The sequence below is a fragment of the Mauremys reevesii genome, linkage group 11 (genome assembly GCF_016161935.1).
Source record: "Mauremys reevesii isolate NIE-2019 linkage group 11, ASM1616193v1, whole genome shotgun sequence".
Lineage (NCBI taxonomy): Eukaryota > Metazoa > Chordata > Testudines > Geoemydidae > Mauremys > Mauremys reevesii.
In genome coordinates this window covers 16474680-16490178 of record NC_052633.1, presented here as the reverse complement: position 1 = coordinate 16490178, position 15499 = coordinate 16474680, and the positions used below count along the sequence as shown (strand labels likewise).

Below are 15499 nucleotides of genomic sequence, written 5' to 3'. Positions count from 1 at the left end.
CTGTCTATGACTTTTACTAAAAATAACCATGACAAAATCTTAGCCTTAGCTATAACTCATATGCACCTCTGTGTGCTCACTCTGCTAGTTGGCATCAAGAGGTCCTGGGTCACAGTCATAAATTGATTTTATGGCAGTTACACAGAAGTCTTATGTAGCTTCCAGATGACACACAGTATACAATGGTCTGCTAGGATAAGTGTCTCCCACCTCCTTTCTGGTGTAATTTGATTTCAGGCATGTGAGTAGAGTAGGGGATTTGGGTTCTTTTCCTGGCTTTGCCACTGTGTGATTTTAGACCTGTCCCATCACTCATTTATGTCAGTGGGGTTTTTCCATTGATTTTAATGGGAAATGAATCAAGCCCTCTGTGACCTTTGGTGACTAGTTTTAACCCTTCTGGTCCCCCGTTTCCTTATCTGTAAAATGGGTATGATCTTATTTATGTACCCGACAGGGGTGGTGTGAGATCTTTTGAATGAAAGGTATTACAGAAATAGGGATCATGCCCCAACCCCACCCTCTCAAGGGGTCACCAGAAGATCCAGGCCTTGTGCAGAGTGATCCAGATCATCACAGCCATGCTGTCGGAGATCCCCCAGCTGGTGGGTGACTCCAGAATTCCCCTTCAAAGAGTGAGCACACCCAGGGCAGAGACTGGCTGTCACACCCACTCCTTGTTGCATGTAAATATTGCCTTCCAAATGTCCTGGTTGCTACAGCTTTTTACCAGATCCCAGTGCCCCCTAGCTACGTATCCTTTACAGATCTTTTATCCAGCCTTTCAGTCAGGTCTGGTACACATTTATTCATGTTGGAAGTTCTTGCCTCTGATTGCTTCAGTGCAATATTGTGGCTTTTTGACACCTGTTTTTCCTTTGCACTTTGGTGCTCATAATTTAGGAACTAGTAAAGCTTTTGCTTCAAGGATGCTTAGCACTTAGTTTGGCACTGTTGAGATATTTTTCATTGATGCTCTTAGCATTCTGGTACCAGCACTGTGCTTAGAGGGCTGATATCTGAGTTAGGGGTCTCCAGAGCCAGTGTTTACAAAGCAGCCCTGCGGCTTACTGTGTTGAAGCTTACTTCAACACTTCTTGGTCCTTGTATTATTGATACAGTAGACACTGGTAAGATTTGAGTTGAATTGAAATGCTGATGCAGCCGTTGGTTCAGTGTTTTCTTTTCTTCAGGATCTTAAATGTCACGTCAATATAGTGCCATTGATCTGTTCAACAGAATCAGCCTGGCTGGCCAGCTTCTTCAGAGGTTGCTAAGAATGAAATGCTGTAATATTAAGTGTACAGTATCAGTAAACAGTATGTACAGTATCAGTAAAATGAGGGCATTGTTAACAAGGTTTGGTACAGGTAGAGGGCAAATACATGAGTGCCTTAAGTATAGCTTCTGTTGCATTGGGTAAACAAAACTAAACATTTGTTTATCGCCACTGTCATTATTCAGTTGTGCCATAGCAAATGGATGGGTTTACTAGTAAGATGAACATTGCTCTTATGCAGGGTTTTTACTCATCTTAATCCTTATTACAGAACCCAGTGAAGTGATAGCAAAGTGATGCACTCAACACAAAGGCCACCATAGTTACGATACCATTCAGAGTTAAGTTCTAAACCAGGCAGAATTTTGTTAGTGTTTATTTGCTGCTACTTATATATTGGAGGGATCCTTGTGATTTTGATATGTTCGTGATTTGAGATGTAAATCATTATCTACTTAATTTCTTCCTGAATTACAAATACCTCTAATTCTATAGCCAGGTTCTGAAAACACTGATACTGTTTTGGCAGTTTGACCTGAACAATCAAGCTCGAAAGCAGCTCATGGTCTCAAATGTTCTGGGTTTGAATGGCCTTTTTTGCTTTACAGGGAGGCAGCGCGTGAGTGTCGCAGGAAGAAGAAAGAATATGTAAAATGTCTAGAAAACCGAGTGGCTGTGCTTGAAAACCAAAACAAGACACTGATTGAGGAGCTGAAAGCACTTAAGGACCTTTACTGCCACAAATCAGATTAATTTTGGATCCCATTTTCACTTGTCAAGGTGGGATAGAGACTGGGTTTGCCCACAACCAGAAAGACAAAGTAAACTTTTTATTTTCTAAACATTTCTTTTTTTTCTATGCGCGAAACTGCCTGAAAGCAACTACAGAATTTAATTCGTCTGTGCTTTGCATTAAACTGTGAATGTTCAAACACTTGCCTCCACTTCTCCTCCCAAGAGATTATTTTCATCACAACTATCCTGAGCGTGAAAAAGAAGAAGAAAAGACTTCTTTCTCGTGCCCCCCAGCATTTTCAAGGAGTAATAATGTTCATTTGTGAAGACTTGGGTGGGGAGGGTCTTTTGTATGATTTTAAGAGTTTGTGCTGACCTCTTTTGATTGCCTTGGGGACAGAATCACCCCCATCCTCTTGGCCTGAAGTACTTTGTGGACCACATATATATAAAAGTAGGTATGGCGCGATGAAGAAGCAATGGTTGCCAAATAGATACATATTCATTATAAACAATTCAAATATATGGCTGAGTGACATGCCAAACGAAGGGAGCTCCATACACAGATTCTTAGTATGGAGAGAAAATTATTAAACTACCCCAGGAGGCTTTTTGGTGTGTCATCTGTAATCTCTCTGCCTTCTAGATTGATAAAAGCTTCTCCATACCTCAGAAACCATTTCCTTTATTTGTCAGTTGTTGCTTCTTGCAGTAAGTGTATGTGTGTGTGTCTGTGTGTTCAATATTTTGAATACACTAAAAGAAATCACCAACTGAGTGAAACATCAGGATATTGGATGGGAAATGAACTCAAAGTACCCAAAGGTACAATAGTGAACAACTTTTGTTTAGAAGACAGTTACATAGTAAACAAGAGTAATGCTTAAAGCCCTACCTGTTTTTATCCAAGACAACTATTTCACTAACTCCATGTATAAATTCATTGATGAACATGGAATTCCTCTGAATGGCTCAGCTCTACTCAAACAAGTAGGTTATCTGCATTACTTTTATGTTGAACACTGGTTTGCTAAATTCTTTTTCAAACCCTGAGGCCTCCCTCTCTACTTAAAATTCATCTTTGTAAGACAACTTCAAATATGAGGACTACAAATGTGACTAAATATTCCCTACTGAATCCCACTTTTAGGGCGAGAACTCTGTTTGGGGAAAATATTGACTATGAATCTGCCTGTCCTAACCATAAATGTACATAACTTATTCAGTGGATGGTTTTAATGTAAAGGGCCAGATCCAGCAAACACTTTACTTATTGAGTAAAGTTGCTCACATGCGTCAGACATTTGCAGGATCGGGCCCTTGAGTATGCACTGAGGGGATAGCTATTTTTTCCAGAAATACATGGCAAGAAACAGTAGATGTATCATGTTAAAAACAGTGAGCTCTGTACTCAACATTAGGATTTCCATTGTGTGTCCAAAAAAATCATGCTTAGATTGTGTATTGGCCCTTTAAAGCCAGACTGTGATGTTTTAACTTGGTCATTTGATGAAATAAGTTTGCTCTGGATCTCAGGTCCTGGTTATTATTTCAAGCTTTGTGTATATAGACATACACACAAGACTATGGTCTGTACTAATACCTAGGCTATCTAAGTATTAGCTAATATTTTCTCCTCTTCACTCAATCTGTTTAAGGTAAAATTTCAAATTTAAGATCCTTTTAAATGGTGAGACAGCCAAGATGGCATTATAATAAAAGACACTGAGAGGACTGTAACCAATTGACTCAAACAGCTGTTAGCAGTATTAAAAGTTCTGGCTTTCTTATTTGAGAGGGCATTCGGTTTTCAAGAGGTTTAAGAAAGAGCAAGGTTAAACTTGTAGCATTATTGTTTAATCTTGGGTCAGAGATAACTTCAGGTCAAGTTTTGTTTGTATGTCAAATTAAACAAAACTGGAACATGAATATCAGGATTATGAAAGGATAAGTTTTCAAATCTAGGATTGTCAAGTAGTTTTTATACATGGCCTATTTTTATCTGCAGTAGAGGATTGATTTTCCTTTTTTTATTTTATTTTATTTTAAATTTAGAGGTCACTTTATGAGTTTAGTGATGCAAACTTAAGGAAAGCCCCCAAATTCTCAAATGTGCTTTTATTAAAATTGGCAGATTCTTAAAGATGGAGAATACATATATTGGAGTGAATTTGTGCCCCCACTCTAGACAAAGAGCTTATTATAAATGTCTCAGAATTAGTGCTAGAAGCAGAAGCCCTGATGATATTGCAGGCATGGACTACTGATTGCCTCATTTAAACAATTATATGTAATAACTCCAGCTCTGAGAATTAAAACAGCTTTTTAATACTCCACCTGAAGCAGGGTTTTTCCCACTACAGAACCATCTATTTGCAAAAACTTGGGTTTTGTGGTGAACCCGCATGAAATTAGTTGATGATCTCAGATCTGTTCCTTTTAGATAATTGGCACTAATTAGCACCTTTGTTACTAGTCTCTCAGCAGAGAGAGACCAAGAACGGAATAGGCTGTGGAGACTGAACTGTCAGCCCCAGAGGTGCTACTTCCAGGACATATGGAAACATATTGACTGGGCAGTGTGGGAAAGCTCGCATTGCTAATGTCCATGCTGTACATGTCCTGTGGCTAGAATCTTCAGGGTTAACAATCCAGACCCTCATCAGCATTAAGGTCGCACACACAAAAAAAACTAAGCCTTCTAAACTACCCAAAGAGCTACAAGAATCTTTCTTTTTGTACATGCAGCATTGAGGATTTGGGGACTTGGATTTCTTTAATGGAAATGAAACAAGCCAAGAATAAAAATTATCATATTAGACCAAGTACAGGGCTGGCTGAGTTTACCAGTATATGCTTTACTATTCACATTGGCCAAAAAGGGAAAGAAAAAGACAATGCAGGAATCCAGTAACAAACAGCAAGGTGTTGGGGGTAGTTAGCTTTTATAAATTAGGGCCATTTTGCTGTAGATCAGAACTTCTGCTGAAACTAAATGGGAGGCTTGTTTTCTATCTTATGGTTGTGAGTTTTCAAGCGTTGATAGCCTGGTTTAACTGAAGAGAGGGTTAGAAAGGGCTAGATCCATTATGTTCATAATAAACAAGAATTGATTTCAAATATAATTTTTGTAATGTCATTATTTTTCAAAACAAAGGCACCAAGCAGGCAGTTTAGATATTGTCAGAGGTGCTCTCTTAATTTAGATATTCTTGGAAAAAATACATATGTATAATATGTAAAATATATATATATATATATACACACACACAGTATATAATCTACAGCTCTGAGAGCTTTTAAGTCAGGAATGCTGAGTATTATAGTATATTGAGGTCAGAAACAATTTTTACTTTTGTGTGTGTGTGTGTGAGTGTGCGCACGCTTACATTTTCAGTAGGTTTGGGCTGTATTATTCAGGCGCTTATTATTGATTTTTTTTTTTTGTGTGTGCTGTTGTTCAGTTACCCATTTTAAAGGATTTTATTTCATCCTTCAAGGCTATTGTGTTTTTCTTAGATGGAGATTTTGAAATAATGTAAACAATTGTTTAAAAACTCCCCCCTCCCTCAAAATTATTCACTTTTGTGCTTTGTGTCTTTGGCAGCTATATAACAAAGGCAAAAATTATTGGAAGGGGTTTTACTAAGAAACCACCGGTAAGACCTTTTTTTGTTTATCTCGTGGTGTAGGGGCTATGCATTTTTATTTGACCAACGATTTCACCAGATTTGGATAGTTGCCAGCAGCATTGCTAGTATCTGAAAGCACAATTCCAGCCAGTCATGCTCTTCAGGACAAAGTCATCTGTAGGCTTTTGGTTGTTCTATGGTTTGTCTTTGTGTCTCAGACCTACTGGCTTGTCTGGTACTAAATGTTGACCAGAAAGGTGGTGGGGTGTTTGGAACCATACAAAGACTCAGGAAAAAATAAAGGTTAATTTAACAAGGACAAACCACCCTATGCGTAACATTTCTGATCTAAATTTGTACTACCGTTTTTTAATCTGGGCTTCCAGTAGACAGCAGCTGCAGGCAGTCATCTGTTAATTAAAACTGGTCTCCGCTTATTTTTAAAACAGACAGCCGGTGCTTTTTGCAGGTTAAAGCAAGAACAAGTCTACACTCTAAAGTGAGTTCATTATCAGTGGTCACAAACCTGTGGCAGTTATAGGAGGGTTTCTCTGCATTTCTGAGATCCTGTTTGTATTGCCATTTTTTGCCCTGAGAACAGAGTTAGTGACAGACCATTCGCCAGTGACCTAAAGGAAAGGTTGTATATTTATTTTTGTTACGTGATATGCTTTGTAAATGTTTGATAAAATGTGCACTTTGACAAAAAGAAAAATACCTTAGAGCAATTGGATATTGGCTTTGCTTGAAAAGCTCCCTGACATGGTTATTACAGACCTACTACCTGTTTGTGACTCTCTCCGCAGATCTGTTGACTCTTTCATGAAGAGCTTTCAGCATGAAGCCTCTTAGCACCTGACTTTCAGCAGGGGCTACTTCAAAATGGCAGGGGATCTGAACTGGCAGTACCAAAAGGCTAGATACCGGAGTGTCGTATAAGAATCTCATTCTGTCTCTTAGAAACACATACAGGACAAATGTTAAATTATTTTTAGACAAAACAGAACTAGTTCAAAGAACTCAAGTGAGAAAGGGGAATTAATTTGGAAGGGAAACTGAAACCTTTTCAGTCACGTTAGTTCCCTGTCCCCCGTTTGAGATATAGCAGCACATTTCCGGAGCTGCATCCCAAGAAAACAAATGCAAAAGGATTTACAGATTCTATGTACCAGGAAATGGAGGTGCATCTAATGATAACACGCCCATTCAGCTTTTTAAAAAAAAAAATAAAAATGCACAGCTAACTCTCTTTTGCAGTGGCAATGAGGGGAATTGATGACTTAGCTATACCCTGGATCCTTGGAATGTGAGCTTTTCAAATGTCCTGTACATTCACGGTTTGTGTGGACTGTGACTAAGGAGTGGTTTCCTTGATCTTCTGAATTTGCTAGTTATGAAAGATACTGATCCGAGAGGGACCTGAACGTATCATAAAGCTGAGCTAGTTTGGGAGGATTCAACGTGATATACAGACAGGGTCCTGAAGTTCCAGCTGACATTTGCTCGTGGTAGGTTCAGCTCTGTTGATGGATGTAGCTTGAATATTTCTGTATCTTTAGGGAAGAGGGACCAGCTTCAGTTTGCAAAAAGGGTTTGTGTTTCAGGTTTTTCAGCTTGCAGTGTTTTTTGTAAGTATATTTAAATCATAGCCTGTGAAGAGAATTGAACAGGCAAATTTGCCTAGCACAAATTAAAGACCTTGGCCTGTCTACATTCTGGTACTGCAAGTTCAGGTCCCAGCTGCACTTTTTGGCTCACTATAGAAGATTGTAATTTTAGATCTCGTTCTCACCAGCAAGAAACAGGGAAAGTTTACTGTCCTCAGGAGACATACATTGGGCAGGGAGAGGGTGGGGGCAGGGGGCTAATGATCCAAGGTTAGCACGTTTAACAGAAGCTGACCGTTTGCTGTACTTGTGACTTGGAAGCATACTGTTATCAAAATCCGTTCGTTGAGTCTCAGCCTTAGGCAGCATCTCTAGGAAGTAAGGGGAAATCTGGGATAACACGAAGTGGGGAACCAACAAGAAAAGGGCCCTGTGCCCATTGGCCATCTGCAAATGGTTAAAGTTAAGAATCGGCGACAGCAGGATGCTCTACCCAAGTTGTATCTTATCCAGGTGCCACTCCATTGTGTGTGTAATGAAATTATTTATATTTAAAAAGAAATAAAATTATAGAACTGCAAATTTGTATGAAATTTAACACTCTACTGCTCGTATGGACTTTCTGGGGTGAGGAAGGGAAGGGGCAGAGAGAGGTGGGAACTAGCAACTGTTCCCACACACCCCGCACAGACTTGTCCACATATCAGTTGTTCATGTCAAAAATAAATCATTTCTAGGCCAGATTTGTAATTTGAAATGTTTTTAGAACAATGTTTTTCAGGGAGGTTTCTAGAGCAAGGATTATTATTAACTATGGTTATTATTTTTTTAATTTAAGATGGCGAGGGTAAAGCTCACCTCACCCCGTTTCTGATCCTTTACCCAAAACTATCAGCACAAAACAGGGTATTTCAACCTTAACTCCAGCATTTCTGTGGGAGTTAAATTACTAAACAAAGAGACCTTGATGCGGGAAATAACTTCCTATTACAATTCCCTACATTCTAGAAACATCCCTGCTTTAATTTTTTTTTTACTTAATCTTTTTGTGCTTTATCTGTTTAAAAAAAATTGTACTGAGTTATAATGCATTTTATTAACACTATGTACATATTAGCTGCTTTGTGTTTCAGAATGGTAGTAATTGCTTTGTATATTAAAGTGATCCTTGTGAATTTGTGAATTATTGTCATAAAGAAGTGCTTTTTCTTACTGTAACCTTTGTGGTATAAACTGTCATAAATCCCTTTTTACACAAACATTGATGTGCAGTCACATAAACATGCTTTTAAAAACTCTCCAAGTCTCTTTTTTGAGGAGGGGGTTCCATTTAGACTGTGTTGCAAGCAGCAGCTACAAAGCAGTTAGGTAAGAATGTAACCATATTTGATCAGAACAATGGTCCATCTAATCCTGTATCCTCTCTCTCTGAGTAGCCTGTACTAACCGTTTCAGAGGGAGATGCAAGAAATCCTGCTGTAGGCTGTTATGGGATAAACTGCCCATAGGGAAAGTTTCTTCCTTGCTTAAGTAATTAGTTTAAGTTAATTAAAGATTGGTTTCTATCCTGAAGCACAAGGTTTAATATTCCTTCCAAAAAAATCTAGGCTTTTTTATTTATTTTTAATCCTCTATTTTCTCTCTTTCTAAAGGTCTAATCCTTTTTTCTGAAACCTACCGTCATGGTGGCAGGGAGTTCTCTGGGATAACTGTGTGTTGTATGGAAAAGGTATTTCCTTTTATCGGGTTTAAATGCGTTGCCTTTCAATGTAAAACCTGTAGTATTGTTTTAATCTAGTACTATCCAAAGTAATAATAGAGAGACAAGGTGGCTGAGGTAAAATCTTTTATTGGACCAGCTTCTGTTGGTGAGAGAGACAAGCTTTCGAGCTGAAGAAGAGCTCGGTGTAAGCTCAAAAGCTTGTTTCCTTCATCAACAGAGGTTGGTCCAATAACAGATATTACCCCTCACCCACCTTGTCTCTCTAATATCCTGGGACCATCATGGCTAAAATACTGCAAAGTAATAATGTGGGGCAGAACAAAATACAGGGAGGCACTGTGATCATGCAGAGATCGGGACTGGGTTAGGTAATCTACAGATTAGATCAAACAATAAGGGTAAAAGCCAGTGGACCAAAGTCAGCACTGCTGTAAGCAGATGCCTCTCCATTAAGGTCTGCGGAGTGCAGTGAAGTCCTCCATCCCCTTTCCATGGCTGGTTTTCAGTGACCACATAATTTCTTAATGGAACATTTTTCTTTTGAAAATCCACCATCCCATCTATGAGAGGATGACAGCAGGGCTTAAACCCCGTGAGTACTAAAGTAAAACTTGGCTCAAATTTCATCGTGAAGGAAGTCAGGTAACACTATATCATAGTCAGGTAGTGGTGGTAACTGCTAAGCAGCATGATGGTAACTTTGTTTTGCATGCTACAGAAATGCTACTGCAGTTACAAAGCTTTTGCTGGCAAAAATATTAAAATTTGCATCTGTGTTACATGGCTTTGCTTTCCTGAGTAGAATGGGTCTTTTGTCCTGACCGAAAAATACTTGCACAAGATGCAGTTTTTTCCTATATTAAGGCCAAATTCTGCCCTCAGTTTTAGCCACACCACCTTATTGAAAACAGCTGCCTGGATGTAGCAGGGAATAAGATTTGGTCCTTATGGTGTAAATATTTTAAAACATATTCTTAATGACATTTCAAATAAGTTCACTCCTTTTTTAAATGTCATGCTGGAAGATTTCAGTAGCAGCCCCAAGGCTTCATAGCAATGAATCCTGGTCAATGTCCCGACAACCTCCCTGGCTTGGATCCTAAGGTTTTAACTGACCAGAAATTTCCTAATGGAATATTTGTCTTTTTAAAATTCATTACCCCATCAGTGGGAGAGTTACAATGGAGTCCCAGTGCAATGTAAAACTCCCATTGACTTCAACAGGACTCCTAGTGACACGCCACGGGAGTCTTGCACAGGTAAAATTTCATCCTGAAATCCAAGTCTGTGCCCTAAACACACAAAGGAGAAACCAAAGGTGTGTTCACCTGGGATTATGTAACTGTATGTTCCTGCTGTTATCCATTCTGTTAGAATGCTAGTGCCCAGACAGATGTACCCAAAAGACATCCATATTGACTTCTGTAGTGCTATGGGGAAAAGCAGCAATATAAAATTTGTCCATGAAATCTGATTACTTTATAAAATGCGTAGTCAATGGTATTGCTAAAATGACTCATTGGGATCTATACCCATCTATTATATTGGGATATAAACCCATCTAATACCAATCTGAGTCACTTGTCTTAGATTCCAGATTTTATTAATCTCACATAGGATGTGTAGAATCCTGAGGTCCCTTCTCAAAGCCCTTGCGGGGCTTAATATTTTTGTATTTAATGAAAATCAAAACCATACTTGTCCACTTTCCCTTTAGTTTCTTTGGATCTATTGGCTAAACATTTGGGGGAGTTTTTTTCTTGCTTTTCACTTGTTTTTAATTTCTAAACATGATAGCTCTTTAAATAGAATTAACTGTCTCTTTTTTTAACCATCTGCTATGCTCATAACACTTAAAAGTTAACTGCTAAATTGACTGAATTGCCTTTTACGCATTCTTTACTCTGCATTAACTTGAATCTTCCACCTTTGTTACTTTTTTAAACACTTTTCTTTTCAACTGATTCTTTTACTTTGCATTTTCTTTTTGCCCACCAGTTTTCTCACAGGTCTGGATGGGGCCAAAATACCATTAACGCTTCTACCTGGGGAGACTTGGATGGCACCTGTGTTCTCTTTTGCTCTTGCTAGCTCAACAGTGCAACTTAAATTAAAAGCAAAAGCAGGTCCCCTTCACAACTGATGAAACTGCCATTCAGCTCCCCTGGATACACGGTTGCCAGGATCCATCCAAATGGTAAAAAGCAGTTTTATTCTTAACAGCCACTCTGTACAAGTGGCATTGTTAGGTTCCCTTAAATATGTTGCACTTCCAGTGGGGAAAAAATCCTTTTGTTCAGTTCAAGTTGGGAATCTGAAAATCAGGTTGCTTTCAGAAATGATAGTTGTGTAGGACAAATTGTCATCAGTGGAAATCCTTTCCCACCCCCTCCCCACAACCCCCCAAGCCTGTTGCCTCAAAAGGGCATTCCCAGCATTAACTCAGCAGAGCTCAGTACAAAGTGGGTGGATGATGATGTAAACAGAATCCACCACCATGTCTTGCCTGAAGAATAAAACTATGGGGGGTTTTTGTAACTAAAGTCAGCAGCTGTGACTCTGAACACACCCAAGGGGCACATCTGTTAAGAAAGTAGGTGCCGCTTTCATGCGGGTGGTTTTCAGCAGAAATGCATGTATATGTCACGCACACACGTTCCAGCCACTGGCCCTAACAAAGCCACCAGATTCTCTGTGGATTCCTACACCCCGCTTACCCTTTACTGTTAATGGGTGGGCAATCGTCTGTTACAGCGGATATCAAACTGGGGGTCACAACCCCAAAGTAGGTCATGACCCTGTCTTAATGGGGTTGTCAAGGCTGGCAATAGACTTGCTGGGGCCCAAGTCTGAGCCCCACCACCTGGAGCCAAAGCCGGAGGGCTTCAGCCCTGTGCGGTGGAGCTCAAGTTACAGGCCCCGCACCCAGGGCTGAAGTCCTTGGGCTTCGGCTTCCCCCTTCCCCCGGGGTGGTGGGGCTCAGGCTTCAGTCCCCTGCTCCTGGGGTCGTGTAGTAATTTTTGTTGTCAGATGGGAGTTGTGGTGCAATGAAGTTTGAGAACCTCTGGTCTATTAAAAAACACCTCAAAGTCAGTCAATGATTTCCTTGGACTGCTACTGACAGTCAAATTGGTTACCATCTTCTGTGTGGGAAGAAATGAGATATTACCTAAGACAAGCCAGGTCAGGGCTAGATCTCAGACTTGGCTGTCTGATACTCTGTGGTTGTCCTCTGTAACAGGGGAGCCGGTCCCTTCCATGAAATCAGGCCCCGCTTTCCTCATCCAGTTGGCTAAGGGCACTGAACGAGTGCCGGATGCTCAGCGATGGATGCCCTGAAGGAGAGTTCAGAACTCAGACTCCTGAGACAGCGCTCAGAAGAAGTGCAGAGCTGGGCTGAGAGCTACACGAGGGGGATGCCTCCGAAGAAGAGAGTGGTCAGAGAGCCCTGGCTGAGCCGCAGAGCCAGATCAGGCTGGTGAAAGCAAAAGGCAGAAAGGCAGTCGGGGTCACCTACAAACTTCCCCAGGCCAGAGAGGGCTGAACGTGGCGGAGGAAGATGCCTGTTGGCTCCCTGAGCTGGAGAGCTGAAGGCTGAGGCATGATGGAGGAGTACGACAGCTGATGTCTCTGGGCAAGAGCTAGAATCAGACCTGAGAATGAAAGTGGGCAGAGAAGCACCCCAGTTGGTCAGGGTGAGGCATGGTGAGCGACATCAGAGCTGGAGCGTGGTGAGAGATGCTGGAGCTGTACTATTGTGAGGCATGGTGAGAGGCCAGAGCTGTACAGGAGAGCTGCAGTGTGCTGATGCCAGATAGCCTGTTGGGACTTGAAAGATTGACTGTACTATTTAGACTGTGCGGGGGAGGGTTAGATTAGGGTTGTGGGACTTTTTTTTGTAATAAATTAACGCTGCAGAGGGCTATTTATACCTGGAAACAAAGGCATGGCATTAATGGGGACGCTGGAAGAAAGGGGACACCGAGGCAGGTGCCCTAGTTGTACTATAGCCTGCCACCGGAGGGCTCTCCAGGAGAAGAGCCACCATATGACAGCCTCAAACCAAGGCGGGGGCAATATCCTGCAGTGATGTTAGCTGAGTGAGCCAGCAGCACACAGCCGGGAGGCAGAAGAGAACAGCAGTAAGCTCTAACTAGAGACAACAGCAGTGTGAATGCCTGGTCTACACTGGGGGGGGAGGGGTCGATCTAAGATACGCAACTTCAGCTACGAGAATAGCTGTATCTTAGATCGACTCAGAATCACTTACTTCGCGTCCTCACAGTGCAGGATCAACAGCCGCAGCTCCCCAGTTGACTTTGCTTCCGCCTCTCGCACTGCTGGAGTTCAGCAGTCGACGAGACCGATTGGGGATCGATTTATCGCGTCTACACTACACGCACAATCGCCACTCAACAAACAGATGGCAAAGTTGCAAAGACACACACAGACATTGAGTGCAGCCTGTGCGGGTGATGAGGACAGCAAAATGCTACCACTGCTTCTCACCGGCGGAAAACTTATTTTGACACCAAGGACAGAAGGTTCCTGTCTGGTTTTGAGCTCTTCCTTCCCTCCGGGGCAAGTTTGTGATCTGAACTCCTCTTTACAATCGTGGGTGAACTGACTGACACACGTCCGTGCCACAGCTGACAATGGAAAGTTGTGGCCTGCATCAGTTGCTTTCCAACAGGCACCGAAAAGCAGTGGTGCCCCACACTACGCTCTGACGGAGAGCAAACAAGCCATCTGTACCCGTCCTGGAGTGCAGTGTACTGATATGCAACAGCTAAGCTGACCTGGACAGGTAATTCAGCTCTTTCCTCTGGTAAGTACAAAGAAAATGAGAGAGAGTGGCAGCTTTAATTCTCAGATGCTGGTCGGCCTGGAGCAGTCACTGCTCTCAGGAGTTGAAGTAGAGTTCAGCAGCATCTTCCATTGGCCATCAATAATTACAATCCTTCGCTCCCATTTGCCATTTCTCTGCACCTCATGTAGTCACTAACGCCAATGCCAAGTGAGTGCACAGCACAGCCGAATCAGAATGGCGGGGTCTCATGCTCCCTTTGCAATGCGAAGAACTACACGAGGTGCAGGGAAACAGAGAATCAGGCCCCTGGTGAACAGACCTCACTTTTCCCAGTATGAATAGAGCTGCGTGGAGTAGCACTTGACAAACACGTCACACTTGCCAGCCACTATGTAACTTGTTTTGTTTCTGCTAGATCAGCGTTTCTGCTACGGCTGATGACCACAAATCCCCTACCATCGTCTGGGTCGCCATTAATGCCTATTCCCGGGTTGGAGCCCAGAGCACATGAATTCAGCCCCCGTTTCTTTTCCACCATAGCAGGTAAGGGAAGCTGGACGATTACAACCCTCTGACTTCAGTGTAAACTCTGGGAGGAGCTGGGGTGAAGTGGGAAAACCTTTGCTGCAAGTTGTTAAATAATTAGCAGAAGTGACACAAAACCCTGGGTTTTAAGTTTGTGTCAAACTGTTCTCCGGTTGGAAAGTTCCTCTTTGCACCAAGATCTAGTATGGAGGCTACTTGTTTATTCCAGGGTGTGGGACTGCCTCACTGGCATTTCTTCTGCTCTGCTGCATTAAGGTTACTACATTGTGTCAGTCGTTTCCAAGTGGCAACATACAGGTGCAGATGCCCACAGCACTAAGCACTGAAAGACGCTAAGCACAGAACCATAGAACCGGAAGGGACCTCGAGAGGTCATCTAGTCCAGTCCCCTGCACTCAAGGCAGGACTAAGTATTCTGCAATGGGGCTACCCATAGGCTTAATATTAAGCACAAAATTAAATGTTTTACTGGATCAGGGTAAAGTGTTCAAAGTAGGGCTCTCAAGCAATTAAAAAAAAATCACAATCGCACTGTTAAAGCATAATAGTATACCATTTATTTAAATATTTTTTGATGTTTTTCTACATTTTCAGATAGAGTGGTTTCAATTACCACACAGAATACAAAGTGTACAGTGCTCACTGTATATTTATTTTTTATTACAAATATTTGCACAGTAAAAAACAAAATAGCATTTTTCAATCCACCTAATACAAATACTGTAGTGCAATCTCTTTATCGTGAAAATACAACTTACAATTATAAGAGAACTAGATTAATTCATGGTGGTTAAGTCCATAAATGGCTATTAGCCAGGATGGGTAAGGAATGGTGTCCCTAGCCTCTGTTTGTCAGAGGATGGAGATGGATGGCAGGAGAGAGATCACTTGATCATTGCCTGTTAGGTTCACTCCCTCTGGGGCACTTGGCATTGGCAGCAGACTGGTCTGACCCATTATGGCCATTCTTATATAGAATTATGTACAAAAAATAACTGCACTCAAAAATAAAACAATGGAAAACGTTAGAGCCTACAAGTTTGTTTACATTTACATTTTCAGGAGATAATGCTGCCCGGTTCTTGTTTACAAACAGGTGTTTGCATGGCACTGTTGTAGCAGGTGTCGCAAGATATTTACGTGCCAGACATACCAAAGAGGCATATG

The 15499-nt window shown here is 41.4% G+C and overlaps 1 protein-coding gene and 1 long non-coding RNA gene across 4 annotated transcripts in view; both read left to right on the top strand.

The window, feature by feature from the left end:
* The window catches only part of CREB1 (cAMP responsive element binding protein 1), a 43617-nt gene extending 38825 nt beyond the window's left edge, over positions 1-4792 (top strand). For all 3 annotated transcript variants that reach the window (XM_039494327.1, XM_039494328.1, XM_039494329.1), the window contains one exon: positions 1888-4792. In XM_039494327.1, the coding sequence (XP_039350261.1) occupies positions 1888-2032 (145 nt within the window). In that variant the 3' untranslated portion in view covers positions 2033-4792. The remainder of the gene's footprint in view (positions 1-1887) is intronic.
* Positions 4793-8920: 4128 nt separating this feature from the next.
* Positions 8921-14301, top strand: LOC120374272. Its single transcript, XR_005585971.1, has 3 exons — positions 8921-8982; positions 10975-11173; positions 14202-14301. It is a non-coding gene; the product is annotated as an uncharacterized LOC120374272 (long non-coding RNA).
* The last annotated feature ends 1198 nt before the right edge of the window (positions 14302-15499 follow it).